This window comes from Artibeus jamaicensis, unplaced genomic scaffold (genome assembly GCF_021234435.1).
Source record: "Artibeus jamaicensis isolate MK-2021 breed Jamaican fruit bat unplaced genomic scaffold, CSHL_Jam_final scaffold_660, whole genome shotgun sequence".
NCBI classification, from domain to species: Eukaryota; Metazoa; Chordata; class Mammalia; order Chiroptera; family Phyllostomidae; genus Artibeus; species Artibeus jamaicensis.
Window position 1 is genome coordinate 10,287,476 of NW_026522052.1, and position 25,354 is coordinate 10,312,829.

Sequence of the window (25,354 nt, forward strand, 5' to 3'; positions counted from 1 at the left end):
CGGCAGGTAAGATGATGACTTTCAGACTAAGAGATTTGTCACGAGACCGTCTCGGGTCCTGTTTTGAACTCCCCGCTGTGTATTTTCTCCTGCAGTGCTATGTGTATGGTGTTTAGTAGGTATCCATAATGCAAAAAAGAAGATAGTGAATATGAAAACAAATCTAGTTACTGAAATTAAATCAGATCCATTTTGATGCAAAAAGCAGATTTTGCTTTGTTATCTCTTTTGCCACCTTCCCAACTCATTCTGAGGATTAAAGCCAAAGAACATATAAGATAACCTGCCCTTCAAAAGGACTTCAATTTATCCTCATTTGCAGATTTCCCTCAAGAGGGTTAATATTTCAGGGCAAATTGAATGACCCTGAGAACGATGGTGATCTTGAGCTTCGTTCCTTGTAGAATTTCTTCCATCTCACCCAGGGGAAAAGGCCAAGGCAGCGAAAGTGGATGGATCAAGGTTGTTTCATTTCATCCTCCTTAATGATCTGCATTCATTACGGTTGAAATGACTTGCTAGATTAAGCAGGGCTCTGTGTTCCTTCTGTAAAACGGACTGACCGGATGGATGCCCTTGGCGAGCGGAATGCACACGTCTGGTAGGCTTCTCTCTATTGAGCTTGCGTCTCTCTTCCTGCTCAGGTGATTCATTGCCAGGAACCAGGTGTGTTTGTTCCCAAGCCTGTTCATGCTTGTACTTGTGGCTGTAAATAAGTAATTTAATTAGATATTATAGAATGTGTTGGGTTATGACTGCAAAGAGAGGCATTTTTGCTTTAATAATTTTTTTCTTTTTATTGATTCCAGACCGAGGGGAAGGGAGGGAGAAAGAGAGGGAGAGAAACATCGATCACTTGCCTCTTGCATGAGCCCCCACTGGGGACCAAATCCACAACCTGGGCGTAGGCCGTGCCTGGAAATCGAACCTGCCACCTTTCACTTTGCAGGATGATGCCCGACCAACTGATCCACTCTGGCCAGGGCATTTTTGCTTTTTTTAAAATTGAAGTAACACATGCACATAGTTTTAAAAGTCAAATAATACTTTTAAAACAATATGAGACTAAAAACAAATGAAAAAAGCAGCCCTGATTGGCCTTTCCTTGCTCCATAGAGGCAACCTCGTATCTTTCTTTGAATTGATGATTGTTTTGGCAGGTATCTTCAATTTTCTACATAACACACTTACATTGCTATTTCTTTGATGATTTAAAATGAACAGTTGGGGTGTTACCTATATCTATTACTTTGTATCATGGAAGATAAGACTCAATTCTTTCACATCATCTCCAATGCCCAACTCAACCTGCCCCATTCTAACCTAGGGTTGTCGCCAATGTATAGTTCAATCAGTGGTAATTACACAGGCCCATGGTTTACTCTGTAAATACTCCTCAAGTACTGTTTCTTGCTGAATCATGCACAGTGTGCTGTAAGAATATTTCCTCTCTTGTACAACCTTTCGTTTAATCTGGAGGAAGCATTACCTTGTTTTTCATTTGTTTCATTTCCTAATATACCTTATATAGCATTAGTTCTACCCCAAATCCTGAGGGAACTCTAAATCTCAAAATCAGGTTTAAAAAAATCAGATATTCTATCAATTCGAATTTTTCTACAAAACGTCTGAGCCTGTCCCCTCTATGTTTCTGCTATGAACTAGCTTGGTCGTGCCCCCGCCACGCCACCCCGGTCCTGGGGGCCCCCGACCTTCATCCTGGGGGCCCCCGAACCTTCTTGCCTCTCTCCAGTCCTGTGCCTGATATTTTTATCTTTTTGTTTGGGTGAGGAAAAAATCAGTACATTCTTCAGAAAGAGTACAGAAGAATATGCATTTTAGAGTATATGAGAATGTCTTTATTATTCTGTCATCTCTTCGTTGGAGAGTCTGACTTAACAGTTATTTTAAGTTGCAGATTTTTTGTTCTCAGAATTCTGAAAACATTGTTCTTTTGTCTTCCGGCTTTCAGTGGCTGTGAGGAGTCCCAAATCCATTTCATTCCCTGCCATTTTGAAGATTTTATAGAGAGGGGGAGAGAGGGGAAAAGAGAAGGAGAGAAACATTGGATGTACAAGAGAAACATCAATGGGTTGTCTCTTTCGCACCCCCAACTGCAGACCTGGCCCACGACCCAGGCCCGTGCCCTGACTGGGGATTGAACCAGTGACCTTTGGTCCGCAGGCTGGTGCTCAACCCACTGAGCCACACCAGCCAGAATGACTCCCTCTCTCTGATATGGGACTCTCTTCTGGTTCTCTCCAGAGCTTTTAGGATCTTTCTCTTCCCCTTTCTCATTTGAAATTTTGCAGTAATGTATCTTATAGTGAGTTAAAAAAACTTTTATTCATTCAATCCGCATTAATTCAGTGGCCCCTTTTAACCTGGAAGCCCGTGACTTTATATTGTAGCATGTTTTCTTGTGTTATTTCTCTGAGGAGTAATTATTTCTGTTTTTTGTTTCGATTGAGATGAATATATCGTCTTCTCATTCATTATGTTAATGTAATGAAATACGTGAGTTGATTTTCAAATATTAAGTCAACCTTGCCTTCTTGAGATAAACCCAACGTGGTCGTGATGTATTATTATTTTGTTTTATTTTAGTTTTTGGTTTTCTTTTTCTTCTCGCAGCTTCGTTGAGGGATCATTGGTATAAAATGAATGACACTTATTAAAGTGTGCATTTTGATTAGTTTTGATGTGTGTATACATCTGTGAAACCATCACCATAATCAAGACATTGCGCACATCTGTCACTTTCCCATTCATTCCCCAACCTCCAGGAGACCCATTTCTGTCACTATAGATTAGTTTACACTTTCTAGAGTTTTGTATAAAGGGAATAGTGCAGCATGCACTCTTTCTTTTCTGGGCTGGTTTTTAAAACTCAGTATAATTATTTAGATATTTATCCATGTTATTTTATGTATCAACAGTTCATTTTTTATTGCTTAGTGCTATTCTATTATATATGTATATATAATACTATAATTTGCTTATTCATTTACTTATTGATGGGCATTTAGGTGCTTTCCAGTTTTTAAACATTGGAAATGAAACTACTATGAACAGTCTTGCGTAAACTTTTTGTGGGCATATGTCTCCGTTTTTCTTGGGTACAAACCTATGTATAGATGTCTGGGTTACAAGTGCACGTTTCACTGGTTAAGAAACCGCCAGAGCATTTTGCAGTTTGAGAGCTGCAGTCATTGCACATCCCCATCAGTGCTTCTTATGAACAGCCTTTTTAGTTTTCAACATTAGAGCAGGTATACAGCAGTGTCTTCTTTTGGTTTTAATTTGCATTTCTCTAGTAACACATGACGCTGAACATCTTTTCATGTGTTTATTTACAAGTGTGTCTTCTTTGGAAAAGTGCCTGTTCAAATCTCTTGCCCATTTTCTTTGTGGTTTGTTTGTGTTCTTATTATTCAGTTGTTAGAATTCCTATGTTAAAAGACAAATAAAGTGAGGCATAGTAAATTTATGAATTATTTGAGCAAAAATCAATTCAAATTGGGCAGCAGCAAACCAGAAATGGTTGGGAGTATTCCCCCGACATGAGGTAGGAAAAAAGACTTTTGCAGAGAAGAGATGGAAGCAGAGGAAAGAAGTCATTTGATTGGCTATAGCTTGATTAAGTGGCTGTACTATTTGGGAAAGCCTAGTTGGTTGGTTGTGATTGGTTGTAAAGATTTTATTTTTTTATCTTTAGAGGGGAAGGAAAGGAGAGATATATCAATGTATGGTTGCCTCTCATGCATCCCCTGCTGGGAACTGGCCTGCAACCCAGGCATGTGCCCTGACTGGGAATGGAACCGTGATCCTTTTGTTCACAGGCCCACACTCAATCCACTGAGCTACGCCAGCCGGGGCTGATATATGTATATTTTTATGTTAACATCATTCTTTATTCATTACTACAGTTTTATAATAAGTCTTGACCTAAATTAGTATGTTTTCCAGCATAGTTCTTTTTTTCCAAAATCATTTTGGCTATTTTAGATCCTTTGTATTTCTATATAAAATTTGAAATCAGCTGATCAATTTCTACAAAAAAGCATGCTAGAAATTCAGCTGTGATTGTATTAAACACTGGGACTTTTTCTTCCTCTATTTTCTGAAATAATTGTGCTAGATTGGTATTATTTCTTTCTTAAATCTTTCATAGACCACACCAGTCAACCCAGCCTGACTGGGGGCTTTTTCTGCGGAAGGTTTTTGATTACAGATTCAATTCTTTAATAAATAGAGTTCTATTCAGACTTTCCATTTCTTCCTGGGTTGCTTTCTGTTCAATTTTACTTTCTAAGAAATGTGTTCATTTAATCCATCATTGAATGTTTCTCCGCAGTTGTTTATGCTGTTCTCTCAGTCTTTTACAGTCAGTAGGATCTATGGTGATGCCCCTTTTATTACAGAGATTGTTAACTTGTGTTTTTTCTCTCCTTCTCTCCCTCACTCCTCCCTCTAATCAGGCCGTGCAAGGATTTATCACTTTTACTCAACTTTGCGAAGAACCCCTTTTCTTCTCTATTGTTCATTTTCTAGTTTGGAGATGTCTTCCCTTAACTTTACTATTTCCTTCTTTGTATTTACTAGGGACTTACTTCGCCCTTCATGTTTTAAGCTTGTTAAGATGGGACCTTAGATTATATTTTAAACTTCAAAAAACAATAACGCTCTTAGTTTGTCTGTGCTGCTACGACAAAATACCACAAAGTGGGCAGTTTTTACACAACAGAAATTTATTTCTCACAGTTACAGAAGCTGGACATGGAGCCTGGGTCCAGCTGTCCGGGTTCCGGGAAAGGCCTGCTTTTGCCCACGTCCGCAAGCGGCACCAGGGCCTCAGGGGAATTTTGTACATTTACCCACATACTCACCATTTTTGGTATTTTTATATTTGTTCCTGGAGATCCGATTTTTCCACCATTTCCTTTCAGGTCAAAAAGCTCTCCGTAGTATTTTTTGCAGTGTGAGGCCCCAGGGGGCAGCTTCTCTCGGCTTTCATTGACTTCATGTTTTCCTCCTCGCAGCCTTGCACTGCCAGCGTCCAGGGCCGGCAAACAATTGGCTCATAGATTCGGCCCAGATTTATAGCCGGTCACGGCAGGAGGGGGAAGTCGGGGACCAGTGCGCCCCCCCCCCCCGCCGTGGCTAGTGAGGCCGTCTCTTCTGCTTCGCTTCTTGGAATTCCTTTAACTCAAGTGTCGAATGTAAAAATATCCTGATTTTTTTCCTTTTCATGTTTCATCTCCTGATTTTATTTTACTCTCTAGGCAACTTCTTGACCTTCTCAAGTCTACTCTGCGTTGACATTTGCTATCACATTTTTAATTTCTAAGAGCTCTTTCCTGTGTCAAGGAAGCAGCGTTTTCCTGCCATCCCTCCGAGGGGAGTGATGAGAGGAAGGGATTTCTTCTGCCATCTGTATTGCTTCCCCCCTCCCCAAATTATCAGAGGAAGTTAGTTCAGAAAGTCACAGAGGTGGTAGCAGAAGTGAGGCAGCTGGGCTGTGCAGGCTCAGGAGACCAGGAATAGAGGCAGAAGAAGGGCCCCTGGAGCTCAGGACGGAGAAAGGCAGGGAGAAAAGAGGGGAGGGCAAAGCGCGGGAGCCGTTATTGCTTTTGATTTTCCTTTGCTATAATTTGTTTTTGTTCCTGTCTCTCCCATTGGGAACTGTCCTCAAATGGCTGGCAATCCCTGGACATCTTTTCCTATTTAAAAGTGGAGTCAGAAGGCTGAACTCTTTTGGCGGGCCGGGCTTGCCTCCTGCTGGAGGTTCCTGCTGGAACACCTGCACGGTGATCTGCCAGAAGCTAGCCGGTCGTTTGGCTTGGGAACCCCCAGTCCTGGCATGTATCTGCAGGTCCTCTTTCTTAGCGTCCCAGAAATGCCCTGGCTACAAGGTGCAGTTGTCCAAAGTCTTGGCCGAGGAGAATAAGCCTGCATGCTGATGTCACTGAAGACTAGTCAGGGCAGGAGGCTGGGCGTGTGTGGTGAGCAGGCAGATTTTTACTCAGTTCCACTCCTTAGGGTAAGATCCCTCACCCCTACTTTCATGTGACTAGTGTCTCTGAGTCCAGAGCCTCCCTAGTTCAACCTTCCCAGAGTGAAATTTCTGGTGCTTTTTATATAAAATCCTCCCCTGAGGATATGTTTCTTGATTTTAGAAAGAGAGGAAGGGGGGAGTGGGGCGAGAGAAAGATGTGAGAGAGAAACATTGATTGACTGCCTCCAATATGCACCCTGACCAGGGACTGAAACCTAGGCATGTGCCCCGACCAGGGATCAAACCCGCAGCCCTTTGGTGGATGGGACAACACTCCAACTGAGCCACTCGGCCAGGGCGAAATCTCCAGTGCTTTTGAGGGTGAGAGGATGGTAGTGGCCTTTCCACACGGGAAGAGAGAAGAGACCTGGGGTCTCACCGCTCCTGATGAAAAATCCTGACAGATCCTTTTCAGCCACTGCCGCAGCTCCCTGAAATCTCCAGTCCTGAGCCTTTCAAGGTCTTCAGTGCAAATCCACGTACTTTCGACAGCTTCCTGCACAGGGTTTGAACTCTAACTCTCTCTAGTTGGGTAGGTCAGCATCTGCTTTCCAGGATCTCTGTTGCTATTCCTGCATCTTCCTCAGTTTGTTCTGTCCCTGTGGGGCATTCTTTTTTGGTCCCTTTGCTCCCACTTATGGAGGGTCTCAGGAGGACGAGGAGATAAATGCGTGTGCTCAGTGTCCTATGCACCTTCCTTCCACTATGAAGGCAGAAATGGAAGCCATTTAAAATTGTGTTATCATAGGGATGATGTAGGAAAGAATGAGAAACTCTATTCAGAGGCCTATCATAGAAGACATCTTGGCCTTATATTAGGAGTTTGGTGAATAAATAAATGCTTTTTATTTTTTCACATTTTTATTTTTAGGTCAAAATGATATGTTTAAGCCATGTATGTCTATATGTATTGTTATTACTATTCACAATCTTCACTTTTATTATTTTTTTAAATTAATTAACTCATTCTGTTTCTGACTGTGATATAAAAGATGGTCTCTTGTTCCTATGACTTACATTAACAGGAGACAGTGGCTATCTTGGACAAGAGGACGTGGAAGTTCAGGGTCGTTGGTTACACCTTTCTGTTCCCCAGGTGACCAAGCAGGGCGGTCCCCCATGGAGGTGGGGCTGAGCACAGGAGGTGACAGTGCTACCCCAAAGTCCTGTCCTTTTCATTTGCTCTTTAATTCTTTCAGCAACTACTTGCTGGTTGCTCACTGTTGGCCGTGCTCTGTGCGTCTCACTGTGGGGACCCAGAGCCATTGACTTACCCTGCACATGGGCATTTCCCATTGGCTCATAGCCCCAAAGGGATAGGGTAGCTTTTCTCTTGGGCTGGGTACATGTTGGTGACTTTTCAAATGTTTTCTACCTTCTGACCAGAGGTGAAAGTATATCTTTGTTCTCTTAATTTTGGTCAAGAAGGCAGCCGCCCCTGTGAACAGGCGTGGTGAGGGGAGGAAAGCGCTGTGCCACAGAGGGTCCCTTCTGTTTGCAGACACAGTAATTTGGAATGCGTCTGCAGAGGACCTGGTCAGTGGTCATAGTGAACACAAGGACTCACTGTCATTTTCCTTTCCCTTATTTTACTTTATTTTATTTTATATATTTTTAATCCTTACCTGAAGATATGTCCATTGATTTGGCAGAGAGAGAGAGAGAAAGAAAGAGAGGGGGACACCCACATGAGAGACGTTGATGGGTTGCTTCCCATACACGCCCCAACCAGGGGTCAAACTCAAAACCCACGTGTGTGCCCTGACTGGGAATCAAACCCAGTACCTTTTGGTGTACAGGACAACGCTCCAGCCAGCTGAGCCACCTGGCCAGGGCAGCACTCGCTGTGATTTTAAGCCTCCCTCAGAGGACCCTGCAGTGAGGTTAGTGCTGTTGCAGGCACCATGTCACAAGTCCTAACGCCACACTTTTTACCAAAAGCACGAGGAAGGAACAGCTTGCTGAAGAGTATGGCCAGACTCTTTTTCTGGCGCTAGGTCTTCTTTGATCAATTCTAGAAAGAAGACAAGCTGGAAGAATAATTTTTCTTGAGAGGGCCGTTGTTTACATGGGTAGTATGGCAACAGCTTGCAGTTTATGTCTACAGAGAAATTCAGGCCGAAATGACCTGGCCTGCAGATCATTTTTGACTGTAGCCTTCCCGCTGCCACCGCCTTCCCATCGTCACACGACAGGCCAATGGAATTCCTCGTGGCTCTGTCTATGCCTCTGTCATATATTAGGAGTGAGTGTATTCATACGGTCTTCCAGGCACACGGTGCTTATGTACCTCTCTGTCTACCTACCTATCATCTATCAGCGTATCTATCAATCATATCTTATTCATCATATACGTAAATGCCACCATTTTTCAAAAGTCTTTCTCTTTCTCCCTATTAGTTCCCTTCCAGCTTTCACTCTCTGCATGTGACATTGTCCTGATCACAGAAGGCAAGTAGGAGTCTGTAAGTGACATTGTAAGGAGAGAGGGCTTGTTGAGAAGTGACAGCACCTGCTGAGGCAGAAGAGAGTCTGGCAGGACAGAGAGAGACAGTGGGGGGCTGGGGGCCCAGAGAGAGAGGAAGGTGAGAGAACTGGGAGGAGGAAGGCCCGGGACAGAGTGTGCGTGGTGAAAGCAGACAAAAGGAGGGGTAAGCCACGTGTGGAAGAGAAACTGGGCTTCCTGGGGAATACTCTGTGCATGCTTCTCCTTTTATTGGATTTTATGTTTAGTGTAAGACTTCTGAGGTCTGGGAAAATATGGGGTAGGTACACCCCCATAATACTGGGAACTGTAGGTAGCTTTCACAAGCTTGCAGCTGATGTTCAAATCTCTTGTAACCCAAGCCTGACAAATCCGAATCTAGGCTTTGTGCCAGAGAAGGGGAGAGGGGGAAGCTCTGACTAAGGGTCACTCATGCCCCAGCCTATAACATTTGAGCAGCGAGAAGGATGTGTCTAAAAGCTCCCCACCTGCCTTCCACCGGGGACACCAAGGGAGGCGCTCAGGAAGGGAGAGGGTACAGTTGAAAGACGCCGTGTTAACAATCAGTGATGTAAACCCACTAAAATTGGCCACGTTTTAGAAAATGTGAACCCTCAGTTTTAAAAATAGACTTCATATTTTACAAATCTGGTTATAGACTAACCCTTCCTGTCAGATGCTAATTAAAAAAATAATCCAAACAGAAAACAGTATGAGCCGTCTTCTACCCCAGGACTTTCTGGCCCTAACAAAGTTCCGCCCTAAGAGTGTGCAGCTGCGAACAGGCTGTGGCGCCGGGAGTTTTGTTCTGCACGGCGGGGAGCTGGGCAGCCGGGTGGTACCGCAGGCGGTGGATTTGGCAGAGAGAGGAGCATCTGGGCCCGACAGCAGAGATAGATGTCACCACCTGGCACATAGCCCCCAAACGGTCCCATTACCTCCCCGTCCTACCCCTTCTCCAGGTTGAGCGCAGATGGCATTCAATATATATTTGATTAATTTTTTTATGACATAGTCCTGGTTTTAAGCAAATGGAGACAGAAGGTGTGTGTTTTGTTAGTGGAGTCTGCCAAGGTGGAGCTCATTGAAGAGGGAAGACGTTTCTGAGGGCAGACGGCTTCTGGCACGGCCGCTTGGGGTGGAACTTGGTGTCTTCGGTGAGAATAGGAAGGCGTAGCCCCAGGGAGGAGCGCGCCAGCCACTGGTGAGCAGAGGGAAAGTGGGCTCTGCAGAAAGATTTCCTGAAGACGCTTTGTGGCAGCACCTACACGACGTTCCAATCGAGTCTCTGGATACAGGCAGCTTGTTAGGTGGTTTAGGGGCGTGTTTTTGCCAGATGTGAACATACACGCCAGACTATGGCTGTTTGGGACGTGGGCGGTAGAGCCAGGTATCCCGCGAATGCCTCGTTGGACACCGACATCTAGAATCTTGACGGTTGTGAACTTTCAGAATCTGACTTGGGATTACGGAGTTTTGGAGCCACAGGGCAAATGTTGGACAGTTTTTATGGGGTAGTTTGTCCTCTTGTTCACGTGGTCCAGCTATTCCGTGGCATGTCCCAGATGGATTTGTCTGTCCTCCGTCAGCTGTGACACCCCAGGTTCCAGCAATGGGAGGGGTCCAGCAACTTCATCAAACTCTGAAAACAGGACTCTCCGCACCGGAGCAGCCCACCCCTTAAAATGCCTAATGAAGTAAATTCTGGCAACAAACTCTGAGATGGATACTCCTTGTACAAAGAAGTCTGTCTTTGCTGCAGGGCTTGGTCCCAGAATCGCTCCCCTGGAGAAGATTCCTGTTCGCACAAGGGCGACCGCCTCTGGGTGAAAGAACAGTGCTGTTCCTTCTGAGTCAGACTCGTGCTGGTCGCTCACCCCTTGTTGCCTTTTGCTGACCGAGCTGCACTCAGCGGGGCATGCGGCGTGCTAGGGGCACATGTGAGGTTGGGCGGGACTCTGGGGCCTCTTCACACTCCCTTTTGAAAAAAAAAAGATTTCATTTTTTATTTTTAGAGAGCGTGGAGGGAGAAAGAGAGGGAGAGAAACTGGGTGTGTGAGAGACACATCCACTGATTGCCTTTCGCACACCCCCAACTGGGGACCTCGCCTGCAAACCAGGCGTGTGCCCTGACCAGGGATCGAACCGTGAGCTCTCCATGTGTAGGCTAATGCTCAATCTGCTGAGCCACGCCAGCCAGGACCAGGCTCCTTTCTCACCCAGTGGGTGGCTAGCGTGGCCTCTCAGGCAGTGTCATCTGTTCTAGAGACTAGGGAGAACCCTGGTTCTGCTGATGGTCAATCAGAATTCCACCCCCCTGCAGATCCATGACCAAGAGGAAGAATTCAATGAGAAGAGTGAGCATGATTCCGGCATCAACGAGGAGCCTCTACTCACAGCTGATCAGGTAGGAGCATCTCCTTGGTCCTTGGGATTTTTTCCCGTTTTTGTTTTTTGATAGAGAAAAACTTCAAGAGAATATACTTGTCGCATCCAATGAAGGCAGAAGACAAATGCATGGATGAGCTGGAGTATCTTTCGGAAGGGATTTCATTTCTCTTTATGCGGCAGTTTGCCCAGCTGCTGTAGATAGGAGGGAACCCAATTTCTGCCGCTCGGCCGGGAAGGGGGGGGGGCGGGGGCGGGGGGCGGTGCTCCGCGTTTGGTAACAGCCAGGGGCTGGCCGGTGTTTGCTGACTTTGCCTCCTGATAAACCTCATTCAGATTCATTGAGCCCAGAGTAAGGACAGCAAAACAAGGGCCACACACCTGTTCTTCCGCCAACAGACACGGTGAAGGGGGCTTTCCCGTGCTGGATAGTTGCTCATGTTTCAGAGAACACTGAGAATTCTGAGCCTTTCCAAAGAAGGCTTAGAGACACTTTGTCTCTCTTTGTTTGTCAAAAGATAAAAATAAAAAAGGTATAGTGCTTCACATGTGATTGAGTTAATTATATTTTGGGCTTTAATAATTTATTCCTGGAGGAGAATAATATTGGATCTCTGGGTTCCTCGCTGAACCTTTTAGTCAACAGACAGCTGTGGATGGCTGTTCTGAGCAGGCACCGTGCACGTTTTTCTCGCAAAGTAATTCTAAAAAGGCTCCGCTGGGAGCTCTGGATGCCAGAAAGCTTTTCAGTAGAAGGAATGCTTTTGTGTTTCTGGTAAAAAGTGGGATATCAATAGGCTAGGATCCAGAGCTCGAAGGGAACCAGGTTGAAAAAGACAGGGGCGAACAGTTATTTTTGTGAGTTTTGGAGCGAGACAGCTTAGGGACACAATTCAATGGTAACTACTCTGAGAGAAAGGGGGGCTGTCACTTGCTTGCCTTCTGTGAATGGCTTTCAGGAGTTGAGGACTGCGTGTCCTCTAAATTGATGACTAGAGAGGAGAAGGTTTGGAGATAAAACAGCAGTTATGCTAAAGGAGGGGACCATATGTCTTCTTCTCCTTGCTTCAGCCCTAACGTGAAGAAACCCACTTCAAAGACCTCAGTCCAGTGGTCTCGGAAGCGGAGTCTGTCACAGCATCAGGAACAGGCAAATGCAGAGATCGGGTCACCGCTGTGACTGGTCTCCTCGACAGAGTCCTTTCAGAAGGACTTAGTCGGCTTCCTTTTTGTGTAAACAATTAATGTGCAAAGTCCATCACCCTTATTCCTCTTGATCATCATCTAATTTTACTCTCACTTCCAGGAGCTGTCCTCCCACCAAGAGTGTAGATTAGCAGGGCATTTCTTACCTCTTTTCTGTTCTCCAGACCCTACACAGCCTTTTATTCCTTTATTATCTTGATTTTCGCTTGTCGCCAGGCAGCTTCAGTTCCTGCCTAGAATTTTGGAAAAACGGCCATTTCCCTCTCTGTCAAAAACCTCTGTCTCTGGAGTTGTGGCGGGTCACTTCGTGGTTGTTTGCCCCCTGTCCTACACATCGTGACCACGAATGGACTGAGTGTCCTGTGGACGCCGAGTGGATAAAACACTTTCCCACTTAGAAGTAAAGTGCTCAGCAAATTGAAGTAAATGTTCCCTTCCGACAGCTCCGGTGCATTTCCTGAAAGAGCTGTTTATCTCCAGTAAAGCACTCAGCTAAACACTGTTCTTAGAAGAAGCTTTGCAGTAAAGAAAGAGGGGGTATATGCCTTGGGTCAGATCTATTTTTATTATTATTAATATTTATTAAGTAACAACACGGCTTTAGGAATTGTACAGACAGCAAATGAGCCATGTCCTTCTCTGATCAAAATTCAAGCCCAAATGTCCCTCCAGCAGAGGACACAGTCAGCGGTCTCTCCTGTACCTTCTTCAGGTAATTGAGGAAATCGAGGAGATGATGCAGAACTCGCCAGACCCTGAGGAGGAAGAGGAGGTTCTGGAAGAGGAGGATGGGGGTGAAACTTCCTCCCAGGCAGACTCGGTCCTCCTGCAGGAGATGCAGGCCTTGACCCAGACCTTCAACAACAACTGGTCCTACGAAGGTGAGGCCTTAGGGGCGGGTCTGCCGAGGACGACCCCTTCCGGGGCCAAGACTGTGCACGCACTTCACGCGTAGCCAATAGAACCTCGCGCCTGGGGAGTTGGCAACATCTTTCTTACAGGGCATCAGGCAGAAGTTAGCATTTCCAGAAATGAAAAGGCAGTTGAGCAAATTAAAATGGTAAAACTAAGCAAAGAATAAGAAGACTAAAGCAGAGTAGGTAGAAGAAATCTGAACCCATGATTCAAAACGATGCCACTATAAAATTAATGAAAATAACCCTACAAAAGGTAGTAATAACAGCTCATATTTTTGGAGAGCTCTCCGTGAGCCACCCTGTTCCAAGACTTTCTGCACACAATCTCCTTTTATCCGCACACCAACCCCATTCGGGTTGAGCTGAGTGTTCCGAAGGCCACTGTTGCAAAAATGTGATTACAAACAAAATCTCCTTTCACTCCGAAAGCCTTTCCATGGAAGCAGGGAGAAAGAAAACGATTTTCTCACTGAAGAAGCACTAAGTTAGCATGTGACATATGCCATGAGCCACCCGCAAAGGGACTGCAGGGCCAGAAAGAAACCTCACTGTCATTGAGAGCTAAGTGGATGCAATCCATGACACTAATTAAGGTTTGCAATTTGGAGTCAGGTGACAACAAAGGTCCCATTATCCTCCTCGAAGATTGCTTTTCAAAGTAATTCCTGATTCTTGAGGAAACATTTCTGAGCCCAGAGACTGGCAAGAGGCTTATCCGGCCATTAAAATGACTGACATTCACTTGAAGAGGACAGAGAGAGAAATTCTGGGAGGACGGGACAGTCAGGGAGAGGCAGTCTCCTCCTTTATTTTCAACAGGGAAAAGCAAGCCTCTTACTGTGCATTTGCATTTCTCCTTACACCACGTATAAGTCAGAAGGGTCGGAGCCAAGTTTGAGGCCAGGTGGGTTAACTCCAGTGTCCTGACTCTTAATCTGTGTATCGTATTGATTCTCTGACACAGATTTTAGTCATTATGATCACACAAACAAACAGGTGGATGAAGAATGCAATGAAAAGGCCCTGGCCGGTGTGGCTCCATTGCTTGGTGCATCATCTGGTACATTGAAAGGTCGTGGGTTCAGTTCCCAGTCAGGGCACATATCCAGGTTGTGGGTTTGCTCCTCAGATGGGACACATATGAGAAGTAACCTGTCCACGTCTCTCCCTCACACTGATGTCTCTCTCTCTCCCCCCCCACCTCTTCCCCTTTCTCTAAAAGCAATGGGAAAAAAATGTCCTCAGGTGGGGATTAAAAAAATGGAATGAAAAGATGTAACACAGCAAGGGCAAAGTTGAGTATAAAATCCATCAGTCTGTAGGGATGATGTCGTTCTGGCTGCAGGAGGGGCCGTGTCCCTGGGAATAACTCCTTTGGATGGGGGTGAGGGGTGCTGGTAGCGGGGACTTAGGGACGATGGAGGGAGAAGGTGGGTCGGGTCAGGACCTGCAGATCCAAACCGGGATCAGAACAGCTGGGAAATGGAGGCGTGACCTGCGTTGTGCAGGGGAAGTGAGACGCGGGCAGCGAGGAGCAGAGGCAGGACGGTGACCCAGGGGAGGAGCCTGTGCAGGGCGATGGCGGGGACTTGGCTGCAGCTCTGCACCCACAGCTGCCCGGTCAGGCCATTCTCAGCCACACAAAGGTCCCACACACAGACGCGGTCAGCAGAAGGCTCGTGAGAACGGCTGAAAGGCAGAGCGAAATGGCAAAAGCAGAAGGAGGCGGACGGCACCGCAGGGCAAAATAAAGGGGGAAGTCGGACCGAGTCAGCAAGTGTCGGGCAAAGCAGGAACAAAAAGGAGGAGGAAATGGAGATTCTGCGGCAGAAACAAAAGATGCCGTTAAAAAGGGGTCCATTTGCTTTCTGGGTCCATTTTGTTTTAAATCCTCACCCAAGGGTATATTTAGTGATTTGAGTGACAGAGAGAGGGAGAGACAGACAGACAGACAGACAGACGACAGACATTGATGTGAGAAGAAACATAGATTGGTTGCCTCCCATAGGGCCTCAACCAGGGATCGAACCTGCAAACTTTTGGTGTACAGGACGACGCTCCAACCAGCTAAGCCACCTGGCCAAGGCTCGAATCCATTTGAAATGAAGAAGTCCAACGGGATAAGAATTTAGAGTGAAGTTGTCTTGCCCTTGCCAGTGTGGCGCAGTTGGTTGGAGCATCATCCCACACACCAAAGGTTGCCAGTTCGATCCCCAGTCAGGCTGCCTCTGGGAGGCAACCAATCGATGTTTCTCAGATTGATGGGGTTTTTTTCCCCTCTCTCTTTCCTTTCCTCTCTCTCTAAAATCCATAAACATATTTTTAAAAATTTAAATAAAATCACCCGTCTCTCATGACCTCAGGTTCCCTCTCGTTTTCTGATGGTAGTAGGCCACTCCCAACCCGTCGGGGCCCATTTCCACTCCGAGGTGCCAGCCTCCCGCGTGTCTCTCGCCCTTTTGATGGCGGGCACTGTCGCTCCAACGACAGGCACAAAGAAGGCCTCCGATTGCTCTGCTCGTTGTGCTCCTGATCGGTTCTGGGGAATAGGCACCACCCTCCGTTCCTCTTCAGCGCCCCTGCCACCTCCACCAATTCTCGATCCCTCTCACACGAGGAGTGCAATATTACACAAACAGGAAAATGTGCAAGACCAAGCAAGGGATCGGGGAGCCACGTGTCTGCCCATGCACGTTTTTTGTGGGCAGAGTCCACTGGCTTCCCTGGGGGCCGTGTCTTCTTCCTCCTTCGTTCCCCTGAGAGTGACGTTCTTCTCTGCAGACGATGCACTGGCCCTGCCCTTCCCGGCGTGCCCCTAAATTCTGAAGGTCTTTCCTGGCCCTTCGAGGAGTTGGAAGGGGCCTCCCCCAGAGTGGCGGCCCCACCCCAAGAGGCAGCAGCCCCCGGACCCTCTGCTGGGGCTCTGGCTGGAAGGCAGGCGTCACCTGTGCACCGTCTTCCCCGCAGGGCTGAGGCGCATGTCCGGCTCTGAGCTGACCGAGCTGCTGGACCAGGTGGAAGGTGCCATCCGAGACTTCTCGGAAGAGCTGGTGCAACAGCTGGCCCACCGGGATGAGCTGGAATTTGAGAAGGAAGTGAAGAACTCTTTCATCACGGTGCTCATTGAGGTCCAGAACAAGCAGAAGGAGCAGCGAGAGCTGATGAAAAAGAGGCGGAAAGAGAAAGGGCTGAGCCTGCAAAGCAGCCGCGTGGAGAAGGGGAGCCAGATGCCTCTCAAGGTACGTGAGCCCCCAGCCGGAAGGCTGGCTGTGTTCCGCGTCACACCGTCAGCCCTGCAGTGGACTCAGAGACAGGCCTGTGCTGAGCAGTGACGGAGCAGGACACTGTGGGGCACAGTGGGGTGTGAAGAGGGAGGAGAGGCCACCTGTGTCCTCTCGTCCCCAGAGGACTCAGGTCTAACTGGAGGAGACAGGGGTAAACACGGGAAAATCATTGAGTGTGTTCTCTTGGTCAAGAACTTAGAGAGGCGGGGTGAAGACATTTAGGACTCTCGCTCTGTAGGTTGTCAGTGGGTGTTTCAGGATTGAAAATCAGGATGCTTTATTGTTATATCGACAGGATTCCTCAGACCAGTGGTCCTTAATTAGGGAAGCTCGGTAGCATTATCTAAGGAGATTTTTCAAAGTGCCCTCGCCTTGGCTGTCTCCCATACCTGCTGAACTGGGCCTAGGTCGGCGCATTTGGAAAAAGCACCCTGGATAAGGACCATTGCTGGACATCTGCCCTTCCCAATGACTGGGCATTTTGCTTTCTTCCCTAAGATTTTTGCCTCATCATCTATCTGTCCACGTTTTGCTGTGTGGCTTTATTTTCCTGTTTACACAGCAGAGGTGGATATGAAGGAACCCTGGGGGTGACTTGCTTAGATAAGAGTCTTTAAAGAGACCCTTTATTCTCTGAAAGCCCGGATTTACATTTGACAGTCTCTTAGCCCAGGTCTTGCATTTCCTGTCCAGTCACAGGCCTCTGAGGTAGTTGCCTGGGCCGAGTGGTGGCTCCTGGGTCTGGGTGGCAGGGGGAGGACACACAAGTCCTCCTGGGGGTGGCCACCACAGCGCAGGAAGCACCTGCTCTTCTTGAGTCTCTTCTCCCCCAGCGCTTCAGCATGGAGGGCATCTCGAACATCCTGCAGAGCAGCATCCGTCAGACTTTTGGCTCCTCGGGAACTGACAAACAGGTACGAGTTGTCTCCCTGGTCCCCGCCCCCTCCTCCTAGACTCCTGCAACTTGGTCCCCCCACCCCCGGCCTTCGGAGCAAAGTGGTGATTCAATAGGATTATACCAGTGCTCCGCGGTGACCCGAGTCCTAACATTGCTTCTACTCTGCAGGAGGACCAGAATAAACCTGAATACTCAACACTGCTTGTAGAACTACAAGTTAGCCTATTTTAAGAACTAAATGCATAAAAAGCGAAAGGCACTTGACGATCGATCCCCTGTGAGCTTAGACCCGCCCACCGGAACTTCCCCCTTAGTCATCAGCCCTGACTGTGAGCCACCCGGGGCGGGATCTGCGAGTTGGCTCCGTGCAGTCAGTTACATGCCTGAGACCCATCTCTGGTTACTTAGATGGTGTTCAAAGCATTTCCCCGCGCACCGGTCTGGTGCCGACCTCTGGTGCTAGGCCCCCAGGAGCAAAGATGGGTAGTTCCGATAGTTCCGACTCCTGCACTGGTGGAGCGCACAATCCAACAGCGGCGGCCGGTGTGCGAATGGACGAGGGCGAGATTGTGCAGTGAGTGCACACAAATTATGCACGTGTTTTACACACGTTGATAGCTGAATCCTAAGTGTTGGAATCCTGGAACACAATCTGGGAAGAGATTTTAGGAACGTCTAGCTCAGTCCCCTTATTTCACAGCACTACGAACTAAGGCCCAGAGAGGTTAGACAAGGTTTTCCCAAAGCCACACAGCTGCTAATGTGTGGGGGAGCCAAGGGCGGAGCCGAGACTAACATACAGTCTTCTGACTTTTGGTCTGGAGGTCTTTTTCACTCAGTCTGCCGGGCGCCCTTAGAGCCCCCTCCAAGGTCTCGCCGGCCTAGTGCCTGATACTCCGCGGGCCCCCCCCCCCCCCCCCCCCCCCATGATTTTGTTGTAGCAGTGCCTCAACTCCAGCAGAGGGCGCAAACCCAACATTCAAGTCCAAGGGCTGGTTGAGATTCTGTCGCCTGTCATTTTGACAAAAGAGAAACCATTCATTCCCAACTTGCACTACAAAGGGTAAGAAATTATAACACCCTCTTCATGCTCCCAGCTGCATGAGGAGAATCTCACCAGGACTTTTAGATAACCAAAGAGTTTCTAGTGTCTGGGAAACGCACAGGTTGGAACGGAGGGACATTTTTTCCTGGCAGTCAAGTCTTAGTTTGTCGAGAGGCACGCCCCAAAGACAAGGCTCCTGAAATGGTGGTGTGCGAGTTATCGAGTTATCGTGGGCGTCGTCCAGCATGGACGGAGCGTGTTTGCTAGAGAAGAGCACAGGCCTCGTGCAGGTGGTCTCACACGCCTCAACCCTAGAGGACTCGCAGCCAGCACCTCAAGCCCCGCATGCTGTTTGTCTTGTAGTACTTGAACACAGTCATCCCTTACGAGAAGAAAGCCTCGCCTCCGTCGGTGGAAGACCTCCAGATGCTGACAAACAGTGAGTTGCTCTCATTCTCAGCGAGGTCAACTCACTCGTGTTTCTGCACCCTTCCCTGTGAGTTGCGTCCGTGGTGCTTCAGGCCTGAGATTTCGGGGAACAGTTCTAGCTGCGCGCTGTATCGTTGCCTCGCTTCCCCCTGGGTGGGGGCGAAATTAAAGTACTCTGCAGCGATGCCTCTCCCAGTTCCCGCAAGGGAAGAGATTTGCCAGAAGAAAATGAGCCTGTGAAAGAGGTTGGGGGAGGGGGGCGGGGCTGCGCAGGGACGTGTCGGCTCTCCCAGCAGTTCTCCAGGCTCCTCGCTGTCTGCAGGGCCTGTTTTCTCCTCCGCAGCTTGAGGACGCCCCTTAGTCTGAACTTGCGTCCCCAAAGCAGGGAGCTCGGTCTGTGGGGCTGGCTGTAGTTTTACCCAGAAGCAAAGTTTCTTGGGTGGGGGAAGGCCGATTGGAAAGAAGAGAGTCTGATTTTCTTTTCAAGAAATGACCGCCCCCTCTCTTCCACTTTGGCTCTATTGTCAAATACTGATAAACATTCTGAGCCAGGAGAGGAAAGTGTGTATAAAGAGCCTCTTGCAGGTAAAATCACTACAACCCCCAAAGCGCCGGGTCGCATGGTGTGAACCGTCAGTGTCAGCTTGATTCTTTTAGGAAGAGAACGCTAGGCTGAGATGCGACAGGCTCAGTGAATCAGGAGCCGTCCATCTCCCTGGCAACTGAGCCCTGCGTGAGTGGCGTACGAGCCAGGCTGCCCAGCCCGCTGCAGCGCTGCGGGGAGGCGCTGCGCCAGCCGCAGGGGGTACCTCGGCGCGGAGGGGAGAGGAGCTTCCTCGGCCCAGCTGAGACGGATGCCTGCTGAGCCCCAGGGCTAAAGGGGACCAAACGTTCTCATTTTGATCAATTTGGAAAACTAAAGCAGGAGGTGCTGGCGAATAGAAATCTTGCTGACATCGATGGGTACCGCGTCCTTGAGACTCCGGAATTTTAAATTCAAAAGATGTTGGTCTCCTCTTGACTCATTTTAAACTCCTTTATTTGCATAAATATGCACTAAGATTTTTTTCAAGGAGCAGATAGAGACGAACTGACATTTATAGGTGTTTGTGTTTTCACGAGCAGTCAGCATTTGGAAAATAAATTGGGCAAATGATGAAGGCTGATATATGTAAAGTACTCTGTCATGGTCTTAACAAAAGGAAGAGCCATGTATTTATTCCAGATCCTTGTTAAGGAATTCAGTGGGAAATCCTTTCATTTTAATTAAGAAACAGTGGGTTGGTTGACATTTTTTAAGCTCATTTGAACAATCGTAGCTAGAGTATATCAATCACTTAGAATACTGGGGAAATATTGAGAAGTGAACAAAGGAAAAGAAATAATTCATTGTCCCCTGGACTGTGGTTACTATTTTGGTGTTTTTCAGTTATGATATTTCATGTCTTTTTCATGTAGTTGGGATTAGACTGGCTATAAAATTTTGTATGGTGATTTTAGTCACATCAGTTAACATTTGGTTAACATTTTTTTATGGCTCTCTCTTCTACCATGTGGATATACCACATTCCCATATTTTATTCCCATGAAAAGAAGAAAAATGTCCTCTTTCCTGAATACCAATTCTCTGTAGGTTATGAAAGTTTTTTTTTTTTTTTTTTTTTTTTTTTTTTTACAAATCCTTGTGTGGATTTGTGGACAACATCTCCTCCGTACCCTACTCCAGAACAGACCAGAGACCAGCTGTGGGCACTGGACAGCTCACACGAATTTTGGGTTTTGGGGATCAACTCAGACACCTATTGGCTGAGCGCCCTTCTTGTATTTTTATGGCTATCTTCTTGGTGCAGCATCTAGTCTGGCCCGTGCTCAGCTGCAAAGTATTTCCAGCCCCTTCTGTTGACATAAATACATGTCAAAGAATACAGAAGAAGCAACACAAAAGAAGCCAGCACCTGGGAGTCCTCGGGTTCAGTCTCTTTCCGGACCTGGCTGCTGACTCATGGCAGCGCCAGCTCTGTTCTTCACCCACTCCTGATTTTTAGGATCGAGGTTCATGACCCTGCCCTGAGACTAGGCAGGGTCATCCAGGAAGAGCAAGGGCGTGGACGTGGGTTGGGCACCTGCCTCTGTGGTCGGGGCTGCCTCTGCACCCTGGCGGTCAGGTTGCTGGCCTTTGCTGTTTTCTCTGCTGGCAAACAGCAGCACCTGCTCACCGAGAAGATGCAGACACTGTGGACGCATCACCGAGAAAGGAGCGTCCCCTGTGGTCTCGCTGTCCGAAATAACGCCTCCTAATGGTTCCATGCACGTCCTTCCAGATTTTTCTATGAACGCTAGCATTTACTTAAAAGTTCTTTCATACTGTTAAGTATGTCTTTTACAAATAGATCTCATTTTTCATACACCTGTAGAAGAGTACATGGGCCCCGGCTGGTGTGGCTCAGTGGATCGAGTACTGACCTGAGAACCCAAGGGTCGCTGGTTCGATTCCTAGTCAGGGCACACACCTGAGTTGCAGGCCAGGTTCCCAGTTGGGGTCCCAGGAGAGGCAACCACACATGGATATTTCTCTCCCTCCCTTTCTCTCTCCCATCCCCTCTGTCTAAAAATAAATAAATAAAATCTTTAAAAAAAGACTACGTGGGATAGAGTTTATTTAAGGAATCGTTAATGAAGAAATCCACCAGTAGATATCCGCTCCTTACCCTCATTTTTTGACGTTATAAACAAGGCCCAGCCACCCCCATAAAGGATTTTCTACAAGGTGACGTCTACAAGGTGAATGATAAGTATGAGAAGATGCTACCTAGTTTAATAACAGAAACAGCTATTTTAAAAACTTTCATAAAAAGCCTTTGGGCTGAAATAACACCTCATGGTCTGCTTCCTGTGGGGCCCCGTCCCGTTTCAATAACAAGTCTGTTTGCTCTTCGGGGCCCACCAGTGTCTTGCGTTTCCACAAATTCTAGAGCTGTGCTGGGCATGAAATAGAAAGTAAATATTTGTCCAATGAAATCCATCTGTTATTAATAAATTGGAGGGGAGGGAATTTTCTGAAGGTAGGTGTATGTGAATAGAATGTCTCTAGAGGCAGTTTTATTGCTTATTCAGGGATACATTCCGACATTTCAATGGGCCGCCTCCGAAAGCTGCTTCTTTTTAAAAATGGGTTTATTTATTTTATTATTATGACTATTAAAGATGATATACACTTAGGAGATGATGTGGAAATTATACGAAAGCAAAAAAAAAAAAAGAAAAGGTAAAAGATAAAGAAACAAGAAAGCCAGCGCCACTCTTACTCTTGGTATCTTCTGCACCATCGTGGTGAGTGCTGACTCTTGACAGACGGTTCTAGACTTTCGCTCAGTACTAACCAACGTCTGGTTTCCTTGAATCGTTTCTTGCTCACTTTGGGTTGGTGGGTCGTTTGGCTCTAGAAGTGAGCTTCGTGCCTTGATGATACCTGGGCTCACCTCTGTTTCTCTCCCTCCCCAGTTCTCTTTGCCATGAAGGAAGATAATGAAAAGGTGCCAACTTTGCTAACCGACTATATTTTAAAAGGTAAGAGTGTCCCAGCCCTGGGTGATGTGGCTCAGTTGCTTGAGCATCATCCACAAAGTGAAAGGTCGCAGGTTGCACTGCCGGTCAGGACACATGCCTTGGTCGTAGGGCTGGTCCCTGACTGGGCTGCATTGAAGAGGCAACGGATGGATGTTTCTTTCATGCATTGATGTCTCTCGCCCTCTCTTTCTCCCTCCCTTCCCCCTCTCTAAAAACAAACAAATAACATCTTACAAAGTGAAAATAAAAAAAGAGAAGCCCAGCCCTCTGAGAACAGAAGTGGTCCTCTGGGCCCTGCCCCCAGGACTCCCTCTGAAGGTGCAGACCCCGCCCTGCCTCCTTCCCGCGCGGGGGCAGAGCCAGGGAGGGCAAGGGGTCAAGGGTGAGGCCCTCGTGGTCACGGGGTTTGCCTTGGCGTATTGCTTGGCGGCCTCAGAGGAAGATTCCATTGCTCCTGTGTCACCAGAGTGACTGTACACGAGAAGTGGCTAAACTGACAAAAGGCTGATTGTGACATTTCTGCGGAGCTGGGCTCTTTAGCTGGGAAAAAACAAAGCCCGAGGAAGCCATTAACAGTTTTCAGCTGCATAAAGGCAGCAAACATGAGTCACAATGAGCTACCTCCCTTCATAACTATTTCTCGTTTTATTTTGTATCTATTTAACGTACATGAAAGCAGAGTGAGTGATATAATGTACTTTTAGGTACTAAACATCCTGCTTTGACAATTAGGAATGCATTGTCAACTGTATTTTATTAATAGTCCTTTCTAACTTTTCCCTCCCAGTTTTCAAGCAAATCCCAATCCTATTTTCCATATGTAGATATTTCAGTATATCTTTCTAAAACACGAGGACTCTTGAAAAATATATCCACAATAGTATCACAACTAGGCAAATAAAGCATTTCTCAATATCATTGACTATCCAGTGATGTTCAAGTTTCCCTATATTTTTCAGCATGTTTGACTCAGGGTCCCGTGAAGGTCTCCACTGCAAATGGATCTGTCTCGTAGTCTCTTTTAATATAGGAAAGGAGAGAGGCTCCCCTTTCCTGCCTCTCTCTCCTCGTTCCTTGACTTTTTTGTTCTTGAAATAAGCAAGTTGTTTGCCCTTAGATTTTCCTCATTCTGGCCTTTGCTAGCTGGTTTAATTTAAGACGTCCTCCCATCTTTTGTGCTTGCTGATAATTGGTAGAGCTAGAGACTTGATCAGATTCAGCCTGAAATTTTTGCTAAGCGCTATGCCATTCACGGTTGTACACTTCCATTAGGAGACACATACATGCTCTGGTTTCCCCCCTTTTTGTAGCGCTGATACCTGTGTCAGTAGTCTGCCCTGGCTGCTAAAACAACATACCACCGCCTAGCTTAAACCACAGATACTGATTTTCTCACGTTCTGGGAGCTAGACACCCATGATGAAAGTGCCAGCGAACTTGCTTTCTCGTGAAGGCTGTCCTCGTGCGTGGCTTGTGGACTGTGGTCTTTCCTTCTGTGCTTGAGGAAAAGAGAGAGAGAGCTTCTCTTTCGTCTCTTCTTATAGGACACTAACCCTATCAGATCAGAGTGCCGCCCTTTTGGCCTTCCTTAACCTTCCTTTTTCAGCAGCTCCATCTCCAAAAACAGCTGTCCCGGGGGGTTGGGGCTTTAGCATATGGACTTTGGGGAGACACAAGCCTTCAGCCCTTAACAGTATCCACTGATAATCGGTCATTGTCAAGATCCTTTGCCGCACCAGTTTTTGCTGTGCACGAACGCCAGCCACTGGGCTCAGTTTCAGAAGGCTGTGGACCTCCGTGACGAACCTCTGAACTATATTGTTTCCATAAGGATCAGAGAGATTAATCTCAACTTTCTGCAGAAGGGATTTAGGCTAAACATTGGGAAGAACTCCTGCCTCTTAAAGGTTTTAAAAGAGCAGCAAATTTCTCAAAGGACATTTTCAAAGAAGGTTTATAGAAATGGGATCCGTAAGTCTGGGAACCTGAGGGCTAGACTTGTCCCCACGTGATCCACTGAAATGTCAGTGAATTTATAAAACTAGTTAACATTTACTGGGCACCTTCTACTTGCCTCTGAACAACCCTTTGGGGTAGGCAAAGGCACAGTCTGTTGTGTACATGAGGAAACAAGTAAGAGAGGCGAAGTCATTTCCCTGGGGTCGTGGACTCAGAAACAGCGGTTCCAGGGTTTGGATCCAGGCAGATGAGCACTGGAGACCACACCCTCATGACACCAAACAGCATCAGCTCTCCCTTCTTTTGCAGGAAAGACATGTGACTGCAATTATTTCTGATTCTAAGGGGGCGGCTCTCTGCTGAAAATGCTGGTGGTAGGCTGGTCTGACCGCTCTCAGCCGGGGCCACTGTGCCTTGCTTGACCTCTGTCCTCTCCTCTTCTTTCCCCAGTGCTCTGCCCTACCTAACCTCGCCCCTGGGAGCAGCCTTGCCGCGGAGGTCACTGAGCAAGAGTCATTCCATCACAGGGACTGCATGACACCACGTAACCTCCGGCGTGTCTTCAAACGTGTAGAGCTTAACCTGGATTAAACACGAGCAAACGCGCGGGTCCTTTGCTGTTGTTGGCTTCTAGTCCTAGTAACCATTGGGTGCATGACAAGGGGCAGGGCTGGGGACAATGTGGCCTGCCCTCCGCCTGTGTTGGGGGAGGCAGATGCCCTCACCACTCATTACGGAGTTTGGCTCCAGCCCTCAAAAACAGCTTATACTTTAACACTAATTTTGAAATAAACCTTCATTTAATTAATATTCTTCGTGTGCTTTGGAGTGTGATGTCTGGTGGCCCCATTACCGGCCCTTCAGAGAACGGCTCCCTCGAGTGATGGCCCATGTCTGTGGTGGCTGCATGGTGTCCAGGGATAGGAGCATACCGCTGTGGCCTCAGTGGCGCTGCAGGTGGCACGGACGAAGGAGGGGGCCGTCCCCAGGCTCAGAGACCTTGTGCCTTGGCAACTGTAGAGGGAGCTGCAGGGTGTGTGGTGGGGACTTCTGGGTGGGGGGCTGTGCAGTAAGCAGATAGAGAGGAAGCCCACGGATCAGTCAGGCGCTGCGCCCCT

The 25,354-nt window shown here is 47.4% G+C and overlaps 1 protein-coding gene across 2 annotated transcripts in view; it reads left to right on the plus strand.

Annotated features, from left to right (window-relative positions):
• Nucleotides 1–25,016, plus strand: part of FEZ1 (fasciculation and elongation protein zeta 1) — a 38,378-nt gene extending 13,362 nt beyond the window's left edge. For both annotated transcript variants that reach the window (XM_037134138.2, XM_053659453.1), the window contains exons 4-10: nt 10,867–10,950; nt 12,850–13,018; nt 16,022–16,293; nt 17,172–17,252; nt 18,645–18,720; nt 22,212–22,277; nt 24,687–25,016. In XM_037134138.2, coding sequence (XP_036990033.2) covers nt 10,867–10,950; nt 12,850–13,018; nt 16,022–16,293; nt 17,172–17,252; nt 18,645–18,720; nt 22,212–22,277; nt 24,687–24,703 — 765 coding nt within the window. In that variant the 3' untranslated portion in view covers nt 24,704–25,016. The remainder of the gene's footprint in view (nt 1–10,866; nt 10,951–12,849; nt 13,019–16,021; nt 16,294–17,171; nt 17,253–18,644; nt 18,721–22,211; nt 22,278–24,686) is intronic.
• Nucleotides 25,017–25,354: the final 338 nt, after the last annotated feature.